General features: G+C 51.0%; 9 protein-coding genes across 9 annotated transcripts; 6 read left to right on the forward strand and 3 right to left on the reverse strand.

Moving 5' to 3' along the window:
- Positions 1-114: 114 nt before the first annotated feature.
- N7506_002975 (uncharacterized protein) lies at positions 115-1650 on the reverse strand (the record flags this gene model as incomplete). The annotated part of the gene is made up of 1 exon (XM_056952270.1): positions 115-1650. One exon carries the CDS (start codon positions 1648-1650, stop codon positions 115-117), a length of 1536 nt encoding a protein of 511 aa, XP_056813962.1.
- A 1015-nt stretch (positions 1651-2665) lies between these two features.
- N7506_002976 (fasciclin domain-containing protein) lies at positions 2666-3871 on the reverse strand (the record flags this gene model as incomplete). Its single annotated transcript, XM_056952271.1, has 1 exon — positions 2666-3871. The coding sequence occupies one exon, from the start codon at positions 3869-3871 to the stop codon at positions 2666-2668; it is 1206 nt and encodes a 401-aa protein (XP_056813963.1).
- Positions 3872-4449: 578 nt separating this feature from the next.
- On the forward strand, positions 4450-4766 carry N7506_002977 (uncharacterized protein; the record flags this gene model as incomplete). Its single annotated transcript, XM_056952272.1, has 2 exons — positions 4450-4549; positions 4612-4766. The coding sequence occupies 2 exons, from the start codon at positions 4450-4452 to the stop codon at positions 4764-4766; spliced, it is 255 nt and encodes an 84-aa protein (XP_056813964.1).
- A 19-nt stretch (positions 4767-4785) lies between these two features.
- Positions 4786-6392, forward strand: N7506_002978 (uncharacterized protein; the record flags this gene model as incomplete). The annotated part of the gene is made up of 3 exons (XM_056952273.1): positions 4786-4892; positions 4945-5070; positions 5120-6392. 3 exons carry the CDS (start codon positions 4786-4788, stop codon positions 6390-6392), a joined length of 1506 nt encoding a protein of 501 aa, XP_056813965.1.
- Positions 6393-7046: 654 nt separating this feature from the next.
- N7506_002979 (flavin-containing monooxygenase) lies at positions 7047-9020 on the forward strand (the record flags this gene model as incomplete). Its single annotated transcript, XM_056952274.1, has 7 exons — positions 7047-7104; positions 7173-7304; positions 7371-7399; positions 7456-7486; positions 7547-7838; positions 7894-8020; positions 8088-9020. The coding sequence occupies 7 exons, from the start codon at positions 7047-7049 to the stop codon at positions 9018-9020; spliced, it is 1602 nt and encodes a 533-aa protein (XP_056813966.1).
- A 270-nt stretch (positions 9021-9290) lies between these two features.
- On the forward strand, positions 9291-10523 carry N7506_002980 (uncharacterized protein; the record flags this gene model as incomplete). Its single annotated transcript, XM_056952275.1, has 1 exon — positions 9291-10523. The coding sequence occupies one exon, from the start codon at positions 9291-9293 to the stop codon at positions 10521-10523; it is 1233 nt and encodes a 410-aa protein (XP_056813967.1).
- Positions 10524-10747: 224 nt separating this feature from the next.
- N7506_002981 (uncharacterized protein) lies at positions 10748-11667 on the forward strand (the record flags this gene model as incomplete). The annotated part of the gene is made up of 2 exons (XM_056952276.1): positions 10748-10808; positions 10853-11667. The coding sequence occupies 2 exons, from the start codon at positions 10748-10750 to the stop codon at positions 11665-11667; spliced, it is 876 nt and encodes a 291-aa protein (XP_056813968.1).
- A 465-nt stretch (positions 11668-12132) lies between these two features.
- N7506_002982 (uncharacterized protein) lies at positions 12133-13645 on the reverse strand (the record flags this gene model as incomplete). Its single annotated transcript, XM_056952277.1, has 3 exons — positions 12133-12645; positions 12706-13218; positions 13286-13645. The coding sequence occupies 3 exons, from the start codon at positions 13643-13645 to the stop codon at positions 12133-12135; spliced, it is 1386 nt and encodes a 461-aa protein (XP_056813969.1).
- A 401-nt stretch (positions 13646-14046) lies between these two features.
- N7506_002983 (type I polyketide synthase) lies at positions 14047-20816 on the forward strand (the record flags this gene model as incomplete). The annotated part of the gene is made up of 7 exons (XM_056952278.1): positions 14047-14345; positions 14401-14485; positions 14534-14683; positions 14745-18146; positions 18209-18415; positions 18469-19023; positions 19083-20816. 7 exons carry the CDS (start codon positions 14047-14049, stop codon positions 20814-20816), a joined length of 6432 nt encoding a protein of 2143 aa, XP_056813970.1.
- Between the last annotated feature and the right edge of the window lie 80 nt (positions 20817-20896).

Here is a 20896-nt window from a genome sequence, read left to right on the forward strand (position 1 = left end):
TGCATAGCGTACTACTGTGTTGACTCAAAGTTTTGAAATAATATAAACACCGGGAATGTAGTGGCTGGAAATTCAACTGCTATTTACAAATATGGTACATTAATTGATCCACCTTCACCGGATGTAATGCGAGACCGTGCTCCGAGATGCAATGGTTGTGGGGGTATTATTATGAACTGCAAGAAAAAACACCTGAAACTGTTCCAGAGCGATATTGGTCGATCTGAGATTATCTGTTAGCAGACTGTTGAAGGTGATGAGGAAAGTCGCGATTGCACTCACAATGTCTTGAACGGAGGTATAGGTACCAGCCACCAGGATCAGAATACCGAGCAAAAAGATGAAACCGTTCAGGATTGCCAAAGCAATGTTCTTTGGCGTGGTGATCTTTCCCTCTCGCAACAGCAAGAACCACATCATGGCGGGGAAGTAGAAAGTGAAGCCAGAGACAAAGAGGGCACACATGATCGACAGCAGGTCATTGAAGAATGGGATGACCTCGGCAATGATGAAGGCAACGATCACGGTAACGAGGATGATTGCCAACCATGTGATCCAGCCGGCGGGTGTATTAATGAAACGGATGTATGAGTTCTTGAAAATACGCCCGTGGACCATACGCCCAAACACAACGATGTTGATCGAACCGCTGATGAAGATGACGGGTAGGGCAATTCCGAAGACCAGACGACTCAAGAAGTGGCCTGCAGACAAGAGCGCTGGACTTTGAACATCTTGACCGACAAAAGCGTACACCAATGCACCGGTCAAGGTGTACACAACGATCTCAATAGATCCTAATGTCCAGATGGATTTCATATAATCGGTGGGGGTATGCATCTCGTCCATAAACGAGATTTGGCAGAGTGTGATAGTGTAAGCGAAGACGATATTCGTGCCAGCGATGAACGCCTCGGAAAAGGTGATATTCTCCTTGGGCCAGGCAGACCAGTTGACGTTGCTGAGACCGTGGTCAGATCTTGTTGATTCGACACCCGTGCCGATGATAGTGATTCCGACTGCGATCAGGATTGAAGCAAAGTCGACGTAACCGAGAATCGCGACCTCAGTGAAGCTAGGTGGGATAGCCAGAAGGAAAAGAATGATAGCGGAAACAACAGCAAACACAATCGAGCATGTATTGCTTTCGGTGATGGTCTCAAAGGCGATTGTGCCCGTGAGACAGTGCGATGCTCCTAGGAAGACCAGCAAGAGACCCAGCATGACAGTAACCAGCTCGTAGCCAAAGCGCCCGCAGCCGAGTTTGCTGAACATGAGGTAGGCGGCATCGGGGAAATTGGTGATGTGAGGATTTAACACTTTCACACGACCGACGATGTAACTCGTGTAGATGGCGAGGAGTCCGACTCCAACGCACATAATGACACCAGCGACCATACCGAGGGTGGCAAACGTCGAGGGAATCGAGAGAGTACCCAAAGCGACCGCTTCAGCAATGAGCACAATAGTGAGTCGCTTCCAACCTAAGCGGCTGAATTTCTTGATTCCATGCTCTTCAATCTGTCGTTCCGTCTCATTTACTTCCCCCAATTTCTCGCCATCTGATCCCATCACATTGTCCTCGTAATCATGCTTAGATGTTTTTGTCACATCATCCTGGTTAGATGTGTTGTTGAAAGAGGTAGCCATTGTGGCTGAAGGACGAGCCAGGTTGAAGATGGCTCTAGGGAAGGATCAATGTAGAGAGAAGAAGTAAATAGAAAAGAAAAAATGGAGCAACATTTAGATTTTAAAGACAGGAGCCAGAAGAAAAAAAACGATCCGAAACCCCACATCGGCAAACAAAGTTGACTCAGTATGGGGCAAGATCTCCTTTATCGGAGGTCAAAACCAAATATCGGAGACTAATCGCCGTTGGCTCACCCCATCCAAGGTCGGCGGCCTTGTCAACGCGTGGTTCACAATGTTTTTTTTCCAGGCCGGCAAATACTTTGTCAAAATAAAAACCACCAGATTACTACATTCTCCTTCTTTTTTACTTCTATATAGTGGATGGCCAGATATCGCCTACTCCGTACAAGTCCTAGTGATCTTTCATAGCTAATGAAACTAACAGAGACCAGCTCAATGAGAGATTCAATATTGTTGCCTTACAAAGAACCTCATGGTAAGCGGGTGGCGAGACGGGAGGCGAATGAGCTAAAAAATCAAAAAAAGAAAAGAAAAAAAAAAAAAGGTTGTTCTTCCGGAGTCCGGCCCTCGTGCCCCGGCGACCTGCATAAATTTTCGATTATGTAATACCGGCTAGAGCGGCCCCGAAGCCCGCCACGTGAGAAATGCATGGCAAAGTGGGTCCCGGTCTTCCATTTGTTCACCGAAACTGCGGAGTGTTCATGCAAGCAATACGGAGTACGGAGTAAAAGGCATAGAGCAGTGACTCACCCGGTATGGGGTCTACGTGCACATCGTGCATCTTTGGGACGGAATCTAGTGCCGAGGGCCCTCTGGGGCATTTCATCGAAGACTTGCGGATTGGCGGGAATAACACCACTGCCACTATCAACCCGGATGGATTGTCCGACATTCCTTGATATACGGAGTACAGAGTGAGACACCGGGGTTGCATTTTCATTTAGGTTCAGGGATAATACTGATACCCCGTACTCCGGATATAGAAGGCTAATTTGTAAGGCGACCACAGTCATTATGTTTCACTGTCAATCAACGGCTGCAGCCGCTCCATCAGCTCCCCCACAGTAATTTCCCCGCGAATATTCAAAGACCGAGACACGATAGACCACCAATTACCATCCTTCTCCAACTGACTCTCCTCCAAGATCGGGGGCAATATAACAGCGTCCATTTCATGGACCACCCCATCCATGACGACGATATCTGGTCGGCTCACCGTCCACTCGTCATTAATTAAGATCGTTCGCCGATCATCACTCGTCTGCCGAATGGAGCTTGCCAAGATATTATGCCCCTGAGCCAGGGTCGGAAGTGAGATTTGATTGGAAGTTGACTGCAGGTCGAGAACAACCTGCTTTCCATTATTTGTCGGAAAATGGACGTCCGAAAACAACGTCTCGTTCGAGACAATGTGATATGCAAGCAAGGCCTTTAGGTATGCGCGTCCGCCGGGGCCAAACAAAAAGGCATTGACCTTGGGGCCAAGTTTGCGAAATGCAACGTCGGAGGGAGCAAATACCGTCTGTGCGGTGTGTGTCGAGGTATCGTTGATGATTTCCGCCAGACCGGTGTGGATCAGTCCCTGGCGGAAAGTCCCGAATGCTGTGGTAGATCGTAGGACGTCGGCGGTTGAGTCGGGCAGCATGAGCAGGCGATCCACGAGGTGGAGGTGGCCATTTTGGGCGGGGTACGAGGCAAGCAGTTTGGCGCGGAAGTTGAAACTCACACTGTCGGGATTGTTCTGCACGCTGATGCGTTGCTGGTTTTTGAAGAAGATGTCGGCGTTGACGAATGAGGAGACTGTGTTTTGGCTATGCAGTGCCTGGGAAGAGACGGCTCCTTTGCCCATGTGGTAGCCAACGAGGAACTTCCAATAGAACCATGGAAGGTCGTAGGGGAAGTCTTCCAATTCGAAGGCTTCGTTGGTCGGTGCATAGACAGTGAGCTGGGCCGGAGGTGCTTGCAGACCTCCGACGATGTCCTCAAATTCCCCCACTAACTTGGCAAATCTGGTCAAATTTTCATTATGCTGTATTTGGGTCCAGAGTGTTTGAGGGGAGGGTGTCTCTGTCTCATGGATCTCGGGTGGTGGGTGAACTGCCACAGGTTGTGGCTTCTTCCATCCCGCCAGGTATGTTTGGACAGCCAGAGAGACGGTGACTACAACGAGGGTCACTCGCGATGCCTGAAAAATGACCCGCTTAGCAAATGGCTTCATGGTATTTTTTTGGTGATAATTCAGATCTACTCGGCATCTTGTTTTGTTTATCTGTCGGTATACTATTAGGTGTATTGCGATCGGGGCTTACTCGGGGTTGTTGGGGGCTCCCGATCTCCATCCGAACGTCGGGGTTCCGGCAACTGTATGGTTGTGGATAGTATAAGCCCATATCATATCCAAAGACATTTCTCTATTCGACTAAATTCCATTCGGCGCAATCGATCATCATGACTCGGGGTATTTGGAGGGCGTTGTGCGCCTTCTTGCTGCCCGGTGTTATCGTGGCCAAGCTTGTCCGGGAAGAAATCACATTAACATGGGATCTGGGAGCTCCAAATGGCCATGTCAGAGAGATGATTAAGATGAATGATGATTTTCCCGGTCCTCATTTTACTTGGGACGAGGACGACGACATTGAGGTGAATCAAATAACGACCAACTCTATGGACTTTATTAAAATGTGCAAACCCTAGGTCATAGTTCACAACCGGATGCCATTCAATTCGAGCATACACTGGCATGGACTGATGTGAGTTTTCATTGCAAAACTCAAGATCTTCGACTGATCTTTCAGGATGCAAGGGACGCCTTGGTCGGATGGCGCGCCTGGCGCAACCCAGTTGCCCATCGAGCCTGATGAGATTTTCATCTATCGTTTCAAAGCCAGTCCCAGTGGTACCCATTGGTAACATATCCAAAAAGTTGATCTCACTGGTTTCCAGTACTAAGAATTGCAGGTACCATGCTCATTCAAGAACGACCCTATTGGATGGATTGTATGGCGGAATCTTTATCCGGTGCGTATTTTGAAACAAACCGCCCCATTCCTTCGCTGAAGTTCGTATGGACCGAAACCCAACACGCCCGCCCCATGGAGCCTAATATCCAATGACAATACGGATATTGGGGCAATGGCCAAGGCGGCCAGCGACCCCAATCCAGTACTCGTGTCAGATTGGACGCATTTCAAATCTTGGAATTACATGGAGGCCGAAGAGGCATCCGGATTTGCAATATTGTAACATCTACCCAAACCCCGATATAGTCTTGAAAGCTAATGATTGGAACAGCTGCGTCGATAGTATTTTGATCAATGGCAAGGGTAGCATTTACTGCCCGGGTGAAGATTATCTGGTCAACCACACCAGTACCTACATGAAATGGGCGCTGTACCCAAACCACGTCAACGACAAGGGGTAAGTCAATGTATCTGCTTCTCTTCGTCAATGCGCTAATCTTCCCAAGTTGTTTTCCCTTCATGAAATCCACAGAAGGTCTATATCTCAGTGAGGGAAAACCGGAGACGATTCCACTACACCTTCAAAAGGGCTGCGTGCCTGCCACAGGCGATTCAGAGACAATTCACGTGGATGCGAAATCAAAATGGGCAAGTCTGAATTTTATAGGAGCAGCAACCTTCAAAACAACCATCTTCTCGATTGATGAGCATCCTATGTGGGTCTACGAAGTGGATGGGCACCGCATCGAGCCACAAAAAGTTGATACGGTCAAGATGTACGCAGGCGAGCGATACGCGGTCATGATACAACTGAACAAGGAGCCCAAAGACTACACGATACGCATAGCGGATAGTGGGTTGACACAAATCATCTCCTCGTTTGCCACGTTGCGTTACGCAGGCAGCCCGGGCACACTCTCTGAAGGTCATGGCGTGATTAATTATGGGGGCCAAAATACCACGGCTGTCGTCACACTCAATCGCGAACACCTCCCACCGTTTCCTCCTCTCAAGCCGGCAGCCCACTCAGATGAGCATTTTGTCCTCCATACCCACCGATGGATGAGCCCCTGGCAGTACACGCTCAGCGGTGGTGGAATGTGGCAAGAGGACCGCAGTGCATACTCGCCTCTCCTCTACAATATCAGTCAGCCAGACGCACTTGACGATGGTCTCATCGTCCGGACCCGCAATGGGTCGTGGGTTGATCTCGTTGTCCAGGTTGGCTCGCAACCGGGACAGCCCCAGGAATTCCCGCATATGATGCACAAGCACACAGGAAAGATGTGGCAGGTCGGGGCGGGTGAGGGTATTTGGAACTACACCACTGTTGACGAAGCGATTGCTGCTGAGCCGCACCGCTTCAATCTTGAGACCCCAAACTACCGCGATACTTTCGTTACCTCCTTCGATGGACCGTCCTGGCTTGTGCTACGGTATCATTCTATCAATCCTGGCCCTTGGCTGTTTCACTGTCATATCGAAACACATTTGGCAGGAGGAATGGCGGTTGCATTACTGGATGGCGTTGATGCATGGCCAGAGGTTCCACCTGAGTATGCGCCCCAGCAGAAGGGATTGATACCTGGTCAACCGGCCCCGAGACCGGGAATATACCTTCCTCTCCCGCAGGAAAATCTCGATGACCCTGGGAGTATAGAAGAGGCTATGGATCACAATGAGATGGAAATGATCGAATCATATCGATACTCGAAAGTCTGGAACTCAGTGTTGAAGAAGATGATCGGGTTCCTTGAGACCATCAAGTCGACTGGGTAACAGTACATGGCTTCTTTAGAATGATATCAATAATGAAGAAAACAATTTATTGTCTCTGTTATATCAGACAACTCATCATTACGGATTACAATCTTCTAAATTTACTGTATTCTTAGAATTCCAACGCGATGCCATCTAAATAAAAAAGCATCCAAGACCGGGACAACTTGATGCACACGTTAAACTAGTGTGTTAGGAATATCACTAACCTCAGAAGTCGGCGGAAATGACACCCGCTGACAAAGCCAGGGCCTCAGATTAATTCCACGGATCCGGTGATAGTTAGATGCGGGGACTTTGTCATCACGTTGACAGACCTCAGGTGAATGGTCAGTTCGGCCCTGGTGCCAGTCGGACCTATTTTCGGCCCCGAACAGCCCCCACCCGAAATGCAGCCCGACCCCCGAGGGCCGATCTTATCCCCACGATGATGCCCGGAGTCCACCATGTCAGACCATTGATCGGTGATAATCAAGTCTCTCAAGCTTATCGTCGGGTTGGATGAGGATGTAAAGAGCCCCGTGGATAATGATATTGGTCCGGTAGTAATTTGATTTTTAGGCTCTTGGTCCCACCCAACCTGTGTGAAAGCTTTCTTTTTTCCCCCATTTCTAGCGGATTCAAGCTGTCTGATTTGGTATTCACACTCTCAGTATGGCAGACCAGAATTTAATGGGCGACAAAGCCCCTTCAGTGGCTGTCATTGGGCTAGGTACGTTGTTGAGGGAGATGTGGACCCATCGAGACTTTCATCTAACTATCGGCTTTGTCTACGCAAAGGCGCCTTGGGACTAGTGGCTATGAAGAACCTACTGGAAGTAGGATTCAACGTCGTGGGATTCGATAAACATCCATATGTGGGTGGTTTATGGAATTACAATGAGCAAAAGGATGCGATTTCGGTTCTGCGCAGTAAGCCTTTCACTGAGAATTCATGTTAAGTGCCTACGATCTTGATCCTAAATAATGCCATATTAGGTACTGTGGCAAATGGCTCAAAGCATAGAGTACGTACCTTGCAGAATCAATTATTGCCGAGCTATCAGCTGATCATATATATTAGGGTTGCTTTACAGATTTCCCATTTCCAGATGGTAAGTCGAATATTGCTACATGGAAATGTCGGGGAGAAGGCCTTATTAACAATGTGACAGAGACGCCAGACTTCCCACCAGCGGCAGATATGCATCGTTATCTAGTGTCATATGCAAAGCATTTTGGCATCTTACCACGCGCCCAGCTAAACACGACAGTACACCGTGCCGAGTGGAACCCAGATACAAACCTCTGGGAAGTTGAAACATCCACAGCTGGGGAGTCGCGGGTAGTTCGTTCTTTCGACAAGGTGGTCTACTCAATGGGACCGGATCAAATCCCCAACATCCCATCTGTTCCGGGACTTGACTTGTTCGGAGGAGAAGCGGTGCATTCTATCGCGTTCAAGAGGTATGTTCTTCTGTCTAGATGACTGCGGCATGAACATGGTTGCTAACAAAAAAAGACCGGGGGACTGGGCCGGGAAACGAGTGTTGGTTGTTGGCTTTGGAAATACTGCGGCAGATATCGCGTGCGAACTGGCAGGAACAGCCGACAAGGTCTATTTGTCTCACAGAAACGGTAGCATTGTGGTAAGTTATAAGCTCACTGAGAAATTTCTCTCAAAATTCCCCTTCAAAGCCTAACCATTTCATATAGCTCCCCCGGTGGGTTGACAACAAGCCCGTGGATCACATCCGAACCTATCGAAAGGGAGTTTTTCTCGAGCAATTATCCCGCTACGCCCCGGGTATTTGGACCAAGCTTATGAACAAGGTCATTCTTGGTCTTCGAGACAGACTGTACGATCTCAAACCAGAATGGGGATTCGATCCAGCGCCATCGGTCAACCAGGCCCGTCCCATCATTAGCGATTACCTGGTTGATCTTCTCACCCGTGAACAAATCACCTCTAAGACTCCTATCCAACAGATCGTCGATGCTAAGCGAGTTGAGTTTACTGACGGCTCGACTGCTGAAGTTGACGCTATCATATGGTGTACCGGATACACGGTTGACTACTCAATTCTGGGGAAGAGCGATCCCACAGTCTACCATGATTCCAAGTTACGCAGCGCGAACGGACGCAAGATTCCCCGGCTATACCAAAACCTACTCTCACTCGAGCACCCGGACTCACTAGCATTTATGGGTAACCTTTCTTTCATGAACCCAGCATTCTTGATGTTCGATCTAGCGTCAATGGCACTAGGTCAGGTTTGGTCAGGACGCTCACCCCTTCCACCACGTGAAGAAATGATTGAGGCAGTGGACAAGCAACATCAGTGGCTTGCTGAGCTTGCGACCAAGGGTGCTGTTACACCTGGCCTTGTCAAGGGGGCGGACTGGCTAGATTGGGTCGAAGAGACTGCGGGACTCGGCATGAGGGAGAATCTCGGATACGGAATGCAAGGGTGGTGGTTCTGGCTAACTAATCGCCCACTCTGCAATGTGCTCATGGATGGCCTACTCTTACCGTTCCACTATCGGTTGTTTGAGGGAAAGCGCAAACAATGGGATGGAGCAGAGGAGGCTATCTTGAAAGTCAACGAGGAGTTGCGTGTCAAGAACCAGACGAAGAAGTGGCAGTAGCGGGCTGGGTTTGTTCTGGGATGTACTTTTGGAGAATGGGTAGATATCACGAGAGTCAAATTGCAACTTGATTATTTTTCCAATTTTCTCGACTCGAGGACATGAGCTGTCTCGGGCTATCGGGCATATTCATCGGAAATCGGGGTTCGTGCCTGTCTCGTAGTTGTGTCGGATGATGATTTACTTAAGGCTCCATGCAGACAGATTTCCATAGAAGATTATCAAACCTCATTTACGAAAAGAAACGAAAGACATCGAACCCAATTTGTCATGGCAGAGCCTGCGCCTCGAAGAATTGTCGTTGTGGGAGGAGGAGTTGCTGGAATATCTCTGGCACATTATCTGTTACGACACACCCTGCCAACCTTGACCGAGCGTCTCGGGCTACAGTACAGCCTTACACTGGTTTCGCCGTCATCTCATTTCTACTGGAAAGTAGCGGCACCACGAGCTCTGGTGGAAGCCAATCAAAGCACAGCCGAGCCCTTCGTTGCCATTGCAGACGGATTCCAAGAATACCACGCATCGCAATTCACTTTCCTTCAGGCAGAAGCAACTAGCCTAGACGAGAAGGAACGGATCCTTCATACTCGATTGCCGAAGACAAATGAGACCACCGCGATTGGATACGATTTCCTTGTCGTTGCTACAGGGACAGCCTCTCACAGTCCCTTGTTCTCCCTATCGGGGCCCCACACCAAGACCCAATTTGAGCTTGGACAGATGCAGACTCGCTTGCGCGATGCTCAATCGATCCTAGTTGCAGGTGGAGGTCCGACAGGCGTTGAGACTGCGGGAGAGCTCGGAGCGACGAGCAATGACCGATCCGGCGCCGAAAGGTCCATCACCTTGCTATCGGGAGGCAGCCGTCTACTTTCGCATGCCAGCCCGGGAACCTCTGCCACCGCTGAACGTATGCTGAGTCAATTGGGGGTCGGAGTCAGGCACGGGGTTCGGGTCACATCGGCCATCCAGCGCGAGAGGGGTCAATCCTGGGACATAACGCTGAGCGATCAGTCCACCCAGACAGTCGACGTCTACATCGACGCGACAGGCAGTGCACCGAATAGTGCTTTCTTGCCTCCCGGGTGGCTCGATGCAAAGGGCTACGTCAAGACCGATCAGTCTAGTCTCCGTGTGAATGATACAGTCGGGGTGTACGCTCTCGGATCAGTGACCAATTTCACCAATGGAAGCTTTTTCGATGCCATCGAACCTGTCAGACCCCTCGCTGATAGTCTTCGGGACGACGAACTTGCGATGAATCCCGATGCATCTTACCAGACGCAATCTTGGTGGGAGTCGGTGTTCGGTCGGCGCACAAGGACATACCAGCAGAAAGTTTCGCTCACGCAATTTGTTGCGGTAGGAAGAGAGGGGGGTGTCGGGGAGCTCGGGGGCTGGCGAGTGCCGAGCGCTTTGGTATACAAAGCCAAGGCAAGGACTTTGATGATAGAGAAGATGGGCCCGATTATGCACGGGCAGGACTTCCATCGGGTTTAGTGATTTCCTGGAAATAACAGACTTATTAGACGAATGAGACCCCAAACTTCCTGCATGGTACATCCCCGATGTTTCATCGGGTCAGCATAGATAGGGCTTTGACTGTATCTTGTAAAGCTTATTGATATCAGCCCCGAGCTTTTGACCGACATGGCTGGAATTATATGATTGGCTTCATGTTAGAATCATAGATCCATGTAGTATCTATTGCTTGATCACGCAGTATGCGCTTTCTTTGCCTTCATGGTCGCGGGACCAGCGCCCACATCTTCAAATCGCAAACCGGTGAGTAAGTGCCCGCAGGGTGCTGTCAAGGCTAACAATTCCAGCGTCGTTTCGTCTGAAACTTCAATCTCTTTCCGCAGATACCACATTCGAGTTCGTTGATGGGCCATTTGAGTCTGATCCCGCGCCGGATGTGGCGCCTTTCTACTCCCCGCCATACTATACCTTTTGGCAAGGAAAATCAGTTCCCGCCATTCGGGAGGCCCACAAGGAGCTCCAAGCAAAGCTAGACCGTGATGGCCCATATAATGGAGTGCTCTGCTTCTCGCAGGGCTGCAGCCTCATCGCCAGTTATTTGCTCTACCACGAGCGCATGCACCCGGATATGCCGCCGCCCTTCCGACTAGCCGTCTTCATCTGCGGTGGCGTGCCTTTGCCTGTACTCGAAGACCTCGGTCTACCCATATCATCGCAAGCAAGTCAATGGGACGAGGAGACCAGTCGTCTTCTCCTGTCCAAGAACACCGATACAAGCTGGTTGATCAGGAACAATGCCGCTGGTCAAGGTGTAGGTATCGATCGATGGGCTCCAGCACCCGGGACATTACCCGTCATACACGCTGCACAACGGCAGCATTATATCAACAAATCCGACGTCTTTGGGCTTGACTTGACGTGCAAGCCGGACGACATGCGCATTCGCATTCCCACTGTGCACATCTGTGGGTCGAAGGATCCGCGTTTCCCAGCTGCTGTGCAGCTACATGCTTTGTGTGATGAAGCGCCACTGTGGGACCATGGAGGAGGGCATGATATACCTCGCGGGAGGGAGACTTCGCAGCGGATTGCGGAATTGCTAGTGAAGGGGATGAGTCGAGGCGAAGAATGGGTGCATCCGGTGGTCAAGGAATTGGTCTAGAGACAGTCATTAGTGAGGCGGGGAATGAACATGTCCTCGCGATTCTACGTGTTCTGAATTTTGGTAATGTCAAGGATCGTCAACGCAACCAAAGTCGTTGAAGACGCGTTAAAATCAGGCAGCACTTTTGGCCTCAGGCCGAATTTTCGCGTCCCCCATAGCCTTCAAATTTTTGCGTCAACATGCCTCAGCGTGTCCTGCACATTATCCAATTAATTTGGAAAGATGCATAATACTCGAGGGACACCTGTGCCTTTTCCTGGCTTTTCTTGACTCTCAGTCTCAGTTACCCAAATCTACTCATTACTCAAATCCTCCACGGTCGCCGCTAGATACTACTCCGTACCACAGTCTCTCCACGATTACCATTACTGAGTTTTGGCAGTTACAAGTGTCATGATGGAAGATTCAAATATACTGGAATTGTGGAAACAAAGAGAACTCAGTTACTCCTCACTAACTGAATCACTCGACAAGGTCAATAGTCAGGAGAGCCATGACACTCCCCCGAGGCTGGGTAACATCGACTACCCGTAGACGCTGATCTGCGAGATTCAACACCTGATTCCAATCATCTAGATCTCTTTCACAGCTATTGAAAACCTGCAGCATCGTCAAATCACGAACGCGAAGGAGGCGTTCCTTCGTCGGAGCCATGGACCCCGCACGCGGCAGGACCGAGTCCATGATAACAATACGCGACCCCCGACGCAGCGCCGGAACGAGCTGCTGTAGAATACGCACGGCATCTGGTGTGGCCCAATCATGCAAGATCATACGCAGCAGATAGATGTCAGCACCGATGATCGGCTGTGGCTGGAAGAAATCGTGGGCCTGGAAATGGACGCGCGACGCCAGGTCGGGGCTCAGAGTGGCGGCCCCCTCGGCGGTATTCTCACTCAGATCCTGGACTGTAACGTCGAGTTTCGGGAAAGAGTTCGCGAGCGCGATGCCCGCGTTTCCTGTTGAGCCCCCAACCTATTAATTTATCAGTTTCAGCGCCGAGGTGTATCTCATTGCCCGACGAAGGGAGCTTACATCCACAATTCGCGCCGAGCCCAGTCCCGACCAGTCAAACCCGCTCAGCAGATGGTCCAGCTTGGTTCCCTCGCTACTGGTCACGTTTTTCATGTAACCCGCAAACTGTCGGGTCCGATCAGGCAGCGTTGCCAGGTGATCGAAAAATGGTAACTCCGTGTCGAAGGCAACATTGTAGGCCGTCTCCGTGCGAGCTTGACTAGTGGGCCATTTTTCTGTGGCAGACACAAGATTCAAAGCGGCCGGCACTGATGCTTGACACATGAATTCCGCCCAGTCATTCATGCTCGGGTTAGTCACAAATTGTGCCGATGTTGCCGAGTGTGCAACGCTTCCAGACTGAGGCTCCTTCAAGACGTGGCTTGTCATTGCCATACGGGCCACTGTCTTCAATGTTCGTTCCGGAACACTTGCGTCGGCCGCTAGGGAGGCATAAGAGATTGACCCTTCAAGGGGGATTCGAGCAAAGATGCCGAAATGAATCAACCAGTGCAGACACGACAGATATTGATACTATGATAACATGGTCAGTCATGCAGCTGACACGCAATGGTCATTTTTCTATCCAGGACCAACGCACATGCACCGCCAGGTTTGGCAGATACTCGCTAGGACCGGATGCCAGTTGAAACATCTGCATTGATGCGTCTAGTAGTGCCTCACGTGCCGCCTTAATTTCGCCTGGAGCCGAGGCAGGTACTGCTGTAGATGCAGCATCACGGTCGAAAGACGGGATGGTATGAGACTCAGAGTGCAAATAGGTGCTCACGAGCCGAGCATTGCTTGAGATGGAACTCGCTAGCTCGTTCAGAAGATCTGTCTTGGCAGCAGGCTCTGTGCCATCCCCTTCCGAGCCCTCTTGGGAGACTGGAGATGGTGAACCGTTGGTGATCAAGGGAGACATGACTCGAGCCACAAAACCATACAGATGAGAAATCATTGTTGCAGACAAAAATTGCCCACAGGCAACGCTCTCTTTTCAAAAGATATCATTTGGTGAAGCTCGGAGCGAGACCGGGGTTCGCTTCAAGGTGGCTCGGTCAAAGCCTCGCAACTCCGAGTGATTGAGTCTGACCCGATCTTCCCCTGTCATCTGCAATGTGTCTCGCAGCTTGATAGTACCCCGACGCTTATCTCTGCTGACCCGATCGGGTCTAAGCACGAATCGAGATTGGTTTGCATGGCGTGCATGGCTTGCATGCGTCTCGGGACATTGGCTCCCGCGGGCACATGGCTGTATGTGATCGAGACCTGCCATTTAAAAAGGGTACACTGATGCCCATGAAAAGACAATGTAATGTGCCATTTGATTTCTTGAGACCTTGGATTCCAGATACCACTATGGCACGCGTTCAACAAATCATCTTGTTTGGCGATCAAACCGAAGACTTCGGCTCGCTACGACCTCTACTCACTCCCAATCGAGCAACCCTCCTAGAAAGCTTCCTTCAGAATGCCGTCCGAGGGCTGCGAACAGAGATTGCCTTCCTGCCACTCCAGGACCGCCAACAATACCCCTATTTCCCCACAGTGGCCAGTGTTTTGGATTGGAGGATCCGGCAACAGAAGGCTTATCCTGCCATTGATAGCGCTCTGACTTGCATCAACCAGCTGGCCCAGTTCATCCAGCAAGTGCCCCCGTTAACACTAATGTTCACACTCGCAACCCTCATTCTAACCTTGCTATGCTCGCAGAGCCCAGAGCACCGCCAGTACTTACATCAACCCTTCAAACACTATCATCGGTGGTCTTTGTCTAGGCTCTTTGTCTGCCGCCGCCGTGAGTTGCTGTCAGATGGTCTCTCAGCTGCCAGACTTAGGCACACAGACCATCCAAGTAGCGTTCCGGACGGGCTTGCACGTTTCGCAAGTCGGACGAGCCATTGATCAATCTACCACGGAATCATGGTCTCTAGTAGTCGCTACTCGATCACCGGATGACATTTTGCATCGAATTGATCGGTTCACAGAAACACAGGTGAGTGACTTGAAATCAGACTACTGTGCGAGTATATTTGCTCAGCACTGACAATAATAAGCATCTACCTCTACATGCTCGGCCATATATCAGTGCATATCTGCCACATGCTGTAACCATCAGTGGACCACCAACCAGTCTGAAGAGTCTGCAAGAGTCTACTGAATTTGCTACTCTTTCTCCACGGACCATCCCCATCTTTGCTCCATATCACTCAGCTTCCCTCTTCACTCAAAGCGACTCTGATGTTATCCTGGAAGGCTTGTTCCCTGCTGGAAATGCAGAGCCCTCTGCCGATATCTCATTCATTTCTAGTACGAGTGGCCGTCCTGTTCAGGGGGCAACCGTACGTTCCAGATTCGAATCAGCTTTGGCCCAGATTCTCTTGGAGACAATGCGTTGGCAAAGCCTAGTAAATGGAATGATTGCGGCTCTCCCTGCGTCTGATGCGTCTGATGCACCGCAATTCCACGTCCAGGCATTCGGAAGCACCGCGGGCTCTCGCCTGGCTGAGGCAATCGAATCTGCTACCAGTCTCACTAGACATCAGCCTTCTCCAAGTTCTGATGTGCCAAAATCATCCTCGGGCCAAGCCGATTCGTCCAAGATTGCTATCATCGGATATTCCGGTCGATACCCTCACGCTGAGTGCAATGAGGAGTTTTGGGATCTCCTCATCCGTGGCCTCGACGTGCACGAAGTTGTGCCTGCCTTACATTGGGATGCACAGACCCATGTCGCTGAGCCAGGACAGGCGAGGAAGAATACAAGTGCCACACCGTTTGGATGCTGGTTGCAGAATCCAGCGGCATTTGATGCTCGATTCTTCAATCTCTCGCCCCGTGAGGCACCCCAAGTGGACCCAGCGCAGCGCATTGCCCTTATGACGGCGTACGAGGCAATGGAGCGTGCCGGTATGGTGCCAAATGCGACCCCTTCTACGGCTAAGGATCGAGTGGGTGTTTGGTATGGTGTCACATCCAACGACTGGATGGAAACAAACACCGCACAGAACATCGATACTTACTTCATCCCCGGTGGAAATCGGGCATTCATTCCTGGTCGTCTGAATTACTGCTTCAAATTCAGTGGCCCCAGCTATGCGGTAGATACAGCATGTTCTTCTAGTCTCGCGGCGATACATCTTGCTTGTAACGCTCTGTGGCGTGGTGAAGTCGACACAGCCATTGCTGGTGGTACTAACGTACTCACAAACCCCGACTTCACAGCTGGACTGGACCGGGGTCACTTCTTATCTCGGACAGGTAACTGCAAGACGTTTGATGACACCGCTGATGGCTACTGCCGAGGTGAAGGTGTTGGAACCGTCATCCTGAAACGCCTTGACGACGCCCTGGCCGATCGCGATCCAATTTGTGGAGTTATCTTGAGTGCATCCACCAACCACTCCGCTGAAGCCGAGTCTATAACTCGTCCTCACTCCGGCGCGCAACAGGAACTTATCCACGGTCTGCTTCGCACTGCCGGGGTTTCACCATACAGCGTTAGCTATGCTGAAATGCATGGAACTGGAACACAGGCCGGGGACGCTGGGGAAATGAACTCCGTCTTAACCACTTTGGCTCCACCATCTGTACCCTATCGCACTGAGGATCAGCCGCTGTATCTGGGTTCAGCCAAAGCCAACATTGGTCACGGAGAGGCTGCCTCCGGGGTATCGAGTTTGATCAAGGTCATGCTGATGATGGAGCACAATGCCATCGCCCCTCACTGTGGCATCAAAACTCGGATCAATCGTAAGTTCCCGACCGATTTGGATGATCGCAATGTTCGCATTGCGAAGACGGCAATACCTTGGACATCCCAACATGGAGAGCCTCGCCGCGTGCTTTTGAACAACTTCAGTGCTGCTGGCGGTAACACAGCACTGCTATTGGAAGACGCACCACAGGTGCCAAGCAATGATGAGGCGAAGGATCCCCGAACTCGCCACCTCTTGGCCATCTCAGCGAAATGTGCTTCCTCTCTCGAGGCCAATGTAAAGTCGCTGTTGAGTTATATTGAAGATGCCGGAGAGGGCATTTCCTTGTCGCATCTGGCATACACGACAACAGCCCGACGCATGCATCACCCGCACCGTGTGATTGTGCAGGGCTCCAATCTCACAGATGTTCAACAGCAGCTGAGATCTGCTCTGTCACGCGGCGATGGAGCCAACCGACCTCCTGTAGCGCCCAAGGTCGTCATGGCGTTTACCGGACAGGGAAGCCAATTCGTGGGAATGGCGCGACAGTTGTACACATCGCTGCCACCATTCCGTGCTAGTTTGCAACTCCTCGACCGCATGGCCCAATCCTTAGGCTTTGACAGCTTCCTGCCATTCATCGAGGATGATTCCGATTCCAACCTCAAGAGGTTCTCGCCAATGACGGCGCAGCTAGCGAGCGTTTGTCTTCAGATTGCCTTGGCTCGGCTATGGGCATCTTTCGGAGTTGTCCCTGATGCGGTGGTCGGTCATAGTCTGGGCGAGTATGCTGCTTTGAATGTAGCCGGTGTTCTATCAGACGCCGACACCGTCTTCCTGGTAGGCAAGCGCGCGCAACTACTCGAAGAGCATTGTACCTTGCATACCCACAGCATGCTAGTGGTACGTGCTTCTGTTGAAACCATCCAGTCCGCTCTGGCTGGTCTGGAATATGAGATAGCATGCATCAATGCGCCCGAAGAGACAGTTTTGGCCGGGCCCAATGATCTGATTGAGAGCCTCCAGCAAACCCTGTCGCAGTCAGGAGTGCGATCAAAGACAATTCCTGTCTCGTACGCTTACCATTCTGCTCAAGTACAACCGATCTTGGAAGATCTTGTTCAAGCAGCTCAGCCGATTGTGTTCAACACTCCTTCCATTCCTGTCTTGTCGCCACTGATGGGAGATGTTGTGCAGGCGGATGGAACATTCGGACCGGAATACCTCCAGCGCCACTGTCGTGAGACAGTTAACTTCCACCAGGCGATTCAATCTGCACGAACTGCCGGCATCGTGACTGATCGGACCCAATACCTCGAGGTCGGCCCCCACGGAGTTGTCTCGGGCCTGATCAAGGCCTGCTCAAAGACAACTCAAACAAACGCGTCACCCACCTTGCAGCGAGGTCGCGATGACTGGGAGAGTCTGGGTGAGGCAATGTCAAGCCTCTATAGAGCCGGATTGGATATTGCTTGGCATGAGTATCACCGGTCTTTCCCAGCGGCACAGCAGGTGCTCCGCCTCCCAGCATACAACTGGAATCTGAAGAATTACTGGATCCAGTACGTGAATGACTGGTCATTGCGAAAGGGAGATCCGCCAATCATTCAGTCTGCTCGCTTGGATGACTCCACCACTGTCCACAGGGTCGTCGAGGAAAGCAAAGACTCGATCGTGGTGGAATGTGACCTATGTCGTGAGGATTTGAGTCCAATTGTGCAAGGCCACAATGTAGACGGAATTCCTCTTTGTACGCCGGTAGGTTGCCTTTTACTCAACTCCCCAAATCCAGCCCTCCTTCTGATGCTAATATTTACCAGTCTGTATACGCGGATATTGCATTGACAGTTGGCAACTATCTACGCGACCGTCACCAAGTCAAAGACGTCGAATCTGTGGTCGAAATAGCAGATATGACTATCAACAAGGCTCTCATCGCAAAGTCCAGTGGCACACATCTTTTGCGTGCCTCTGTCACCGTTGACTGGGAGGCTGGCAGCGCCATGTGTCGATTCCTATCCCTCGATGTAAGTGCTTTCGATCTTCATTCATCCCGGGCTACATACTTACTTTGCTACAGTCAAAGGGAGAGCCCACAATAGAGCACTCGCATTGCACCATCCTGCTTTCAAGCCCTAGTCGTCGGGCTGCGCTTGAAGCAGAGAGAACAGCTGTCCAGAAGCGGATGCGCGACATGCGTGTTGGCCTGGAACCTGGAACTACTCAGCGCTTCAACCGGGCCATGGTTTACAAAATGATTCGCCCCCTGGCTGAATTCCACCAGGACTACCGCACAATCGAGGAAGTGCTCATCGATAGTAAAACACTCGAAGCATCCGCCAAAGTCTGCTTCTCTGAGGTACAAGCCCCTGGTAAATTCCACACCCACCCATCCTACCTCGATGGCTTGGCTCAGTCTAGTGGCTTTGTGATGAACTGCAATGATGATGCCGATCTTGACAAGGAGGTTTTCGTCAATCATGGATGGAAGGGTCTGCAGCTATATGAGCCTTTGCGGCCAGATGCACACTATAGTACTTTTGTGCAGATGGTGGAAGGAGAGAGTCGCATGTTTGAAGGCGATATGATCATCCTAGATGGGGATAAGGTCGTCGCGAGCTACCGAGGCTTAGTAGTAAGTCTTCCCGTCTCTTTCTTCCGGGGTTGTGCGCAATTTTTGCTGACTTTCTGCAGTCCCAAGGAGTCCCTCGACATGTGCTGAGGTATGTTCTTTCAATGGAAAGCGGCGACAAAGCCCTTATATCCTCGGCAAAACAAGCTCTTGTGCGTTCTGCAAAGCAGGCGCCCAAGCCGTCAGCAGCAGCACCAATTGCATCAGCTCCAGTGTCTTTGAAGCCTGTTGTGAAAGCATTGCCGCAAACACCCGCACAGGTACCTGTATTGCAAAGCAGCTCATCCTCTATTGTGGCTTCTGCGTTGCAGATCATTTCAGAGGAAAGTGGGGTGGCGCTCGCGGAGCTGGAAGACGCTTGTGTCTTTGCGGACATGGGGCTTGATTCTCTCCTTTCTCTCGTCATAACCAGTCGATTCCGCGAAGAGTTGCCTGTTGATGTGCCCGTTGAAGGATTCTTCATAACCTATCCGACCGTGGCTGAGCTGAAGTCATTCCTCGGGCAACATGAGAGCACCAATTCACCACAAGTCCATGTCCTGCCTGTGGTAGCCCCCATTGCTGCCATGGCTATTCCTATTCCACAGGCTGTGGTCGCGTCCAGCCCTTCTAGCTGGACAACCGCGCTTTCTATTATCTCCGAAGAAAGCGGTATCAGCATTTCTGAGTTAACCGACGACTGTATATTCGCTGATATGGGGATTGACTCGTTGCTATCATTGGTAATCGTCAGCCGATTCTCCGAGGAGTTAGAGATGGATATTGCACTTGAATCCATCTTCACTGATTATCCGACCGTGGGCGAAATTAAGGTCCTGTTCCTAGGAGATCAGCCCAGCAGCGACGATACCACTTCGGCGCCAAGCTCAGTCGACGGCAACAATGCGACTCCATCCTCTGAGACATCTGGCTTCTTCATTCCAGAAGAAGACAATGATATGAAGTCCACAAGGCTTCCTGTGCCAGAGACTACCTCAGTTGTGCTGCAGGGAAGTCCTTCCAAGGCGGAAAAGACTCTTTTCCTCTTCCCCGACGGTGCTGGATCAGCCACATCCTATGCAGGGATTCCTCGCGTTGACGGGAGTGTCTGTGTCATAGGCCTCAACTCTCCATACCACCGACAACCTCATCTCTTCGACTGCACAGTCGATGATCTGATCAAAAGCTACGTTGTTGAGGTTCGTCGGCGTCAGCCCAACGGCCCATACCACTTCGGAGGATGGTCGGCGGGCGGGATTCTGGCCTACCGTGCTACCCAGATGATGATGGAGGAGCTTCATGAAACCGTTGCTAGCCTGGTTCTGATTGACAGCCCTGTGCCCCGAGGTCTGGACCGTCTCCCTCAACATTTCTATGACTATTGCAACAAGGTGCATCTTTTCGGAGGTCAAGGTGCCGGAAAGACGGCAAAGGCGCCGGAATGGCTAGTTCCACACTTCAATGCCACCATTGACACTTTACACGAGTACCACGCATCTCCACTGCTACAAGTTGACGGACAAGTCCCGCGTGTGTCGATGATCTGGGCTTGTGATAGCGTGATGGATGGTGCGGATATTCCGCGGCCACCTTCTTGTCCCGAGGACACGGAAGGGATGAAATTCCTTACAGAAGCCCGGACTGACTTTTCCGACAACGGCTGGGGGACGCTCTTCCCGGGTTCTTCGCCCCGTATTGAGCGGGCGCATGGAGCTAACCATTTCACTATGATGAGGGGGAGTTTGCACCGAAGCTTGCTTCTTTCATTCGCGAGTCACTGTGAATTTCTTGTTATTATTTTGGCGTTAATGGAATGACCATGTTCAACTAGATTGTCAGCAATAAATAATTGAGATTTTCTCATCCCACGCAAACCTCCCGAGCTCTCTGAGAAGCA

Source organism: Penicillium brevicompactum (assembly GCF_028827555.1).
Source record: "Penicillium brevicompactum strain IBT 35665 chromosome Unknown utg000002l_segment0_segment0, whole genome shotgun sequence".
Lineage (NCBI taxonomy): Eukaryota > Fungi > Ascomycota > Eurotiomycetes > Eurotiales > Aspergillaceae > Penicillium > Penicillium brevicompactum.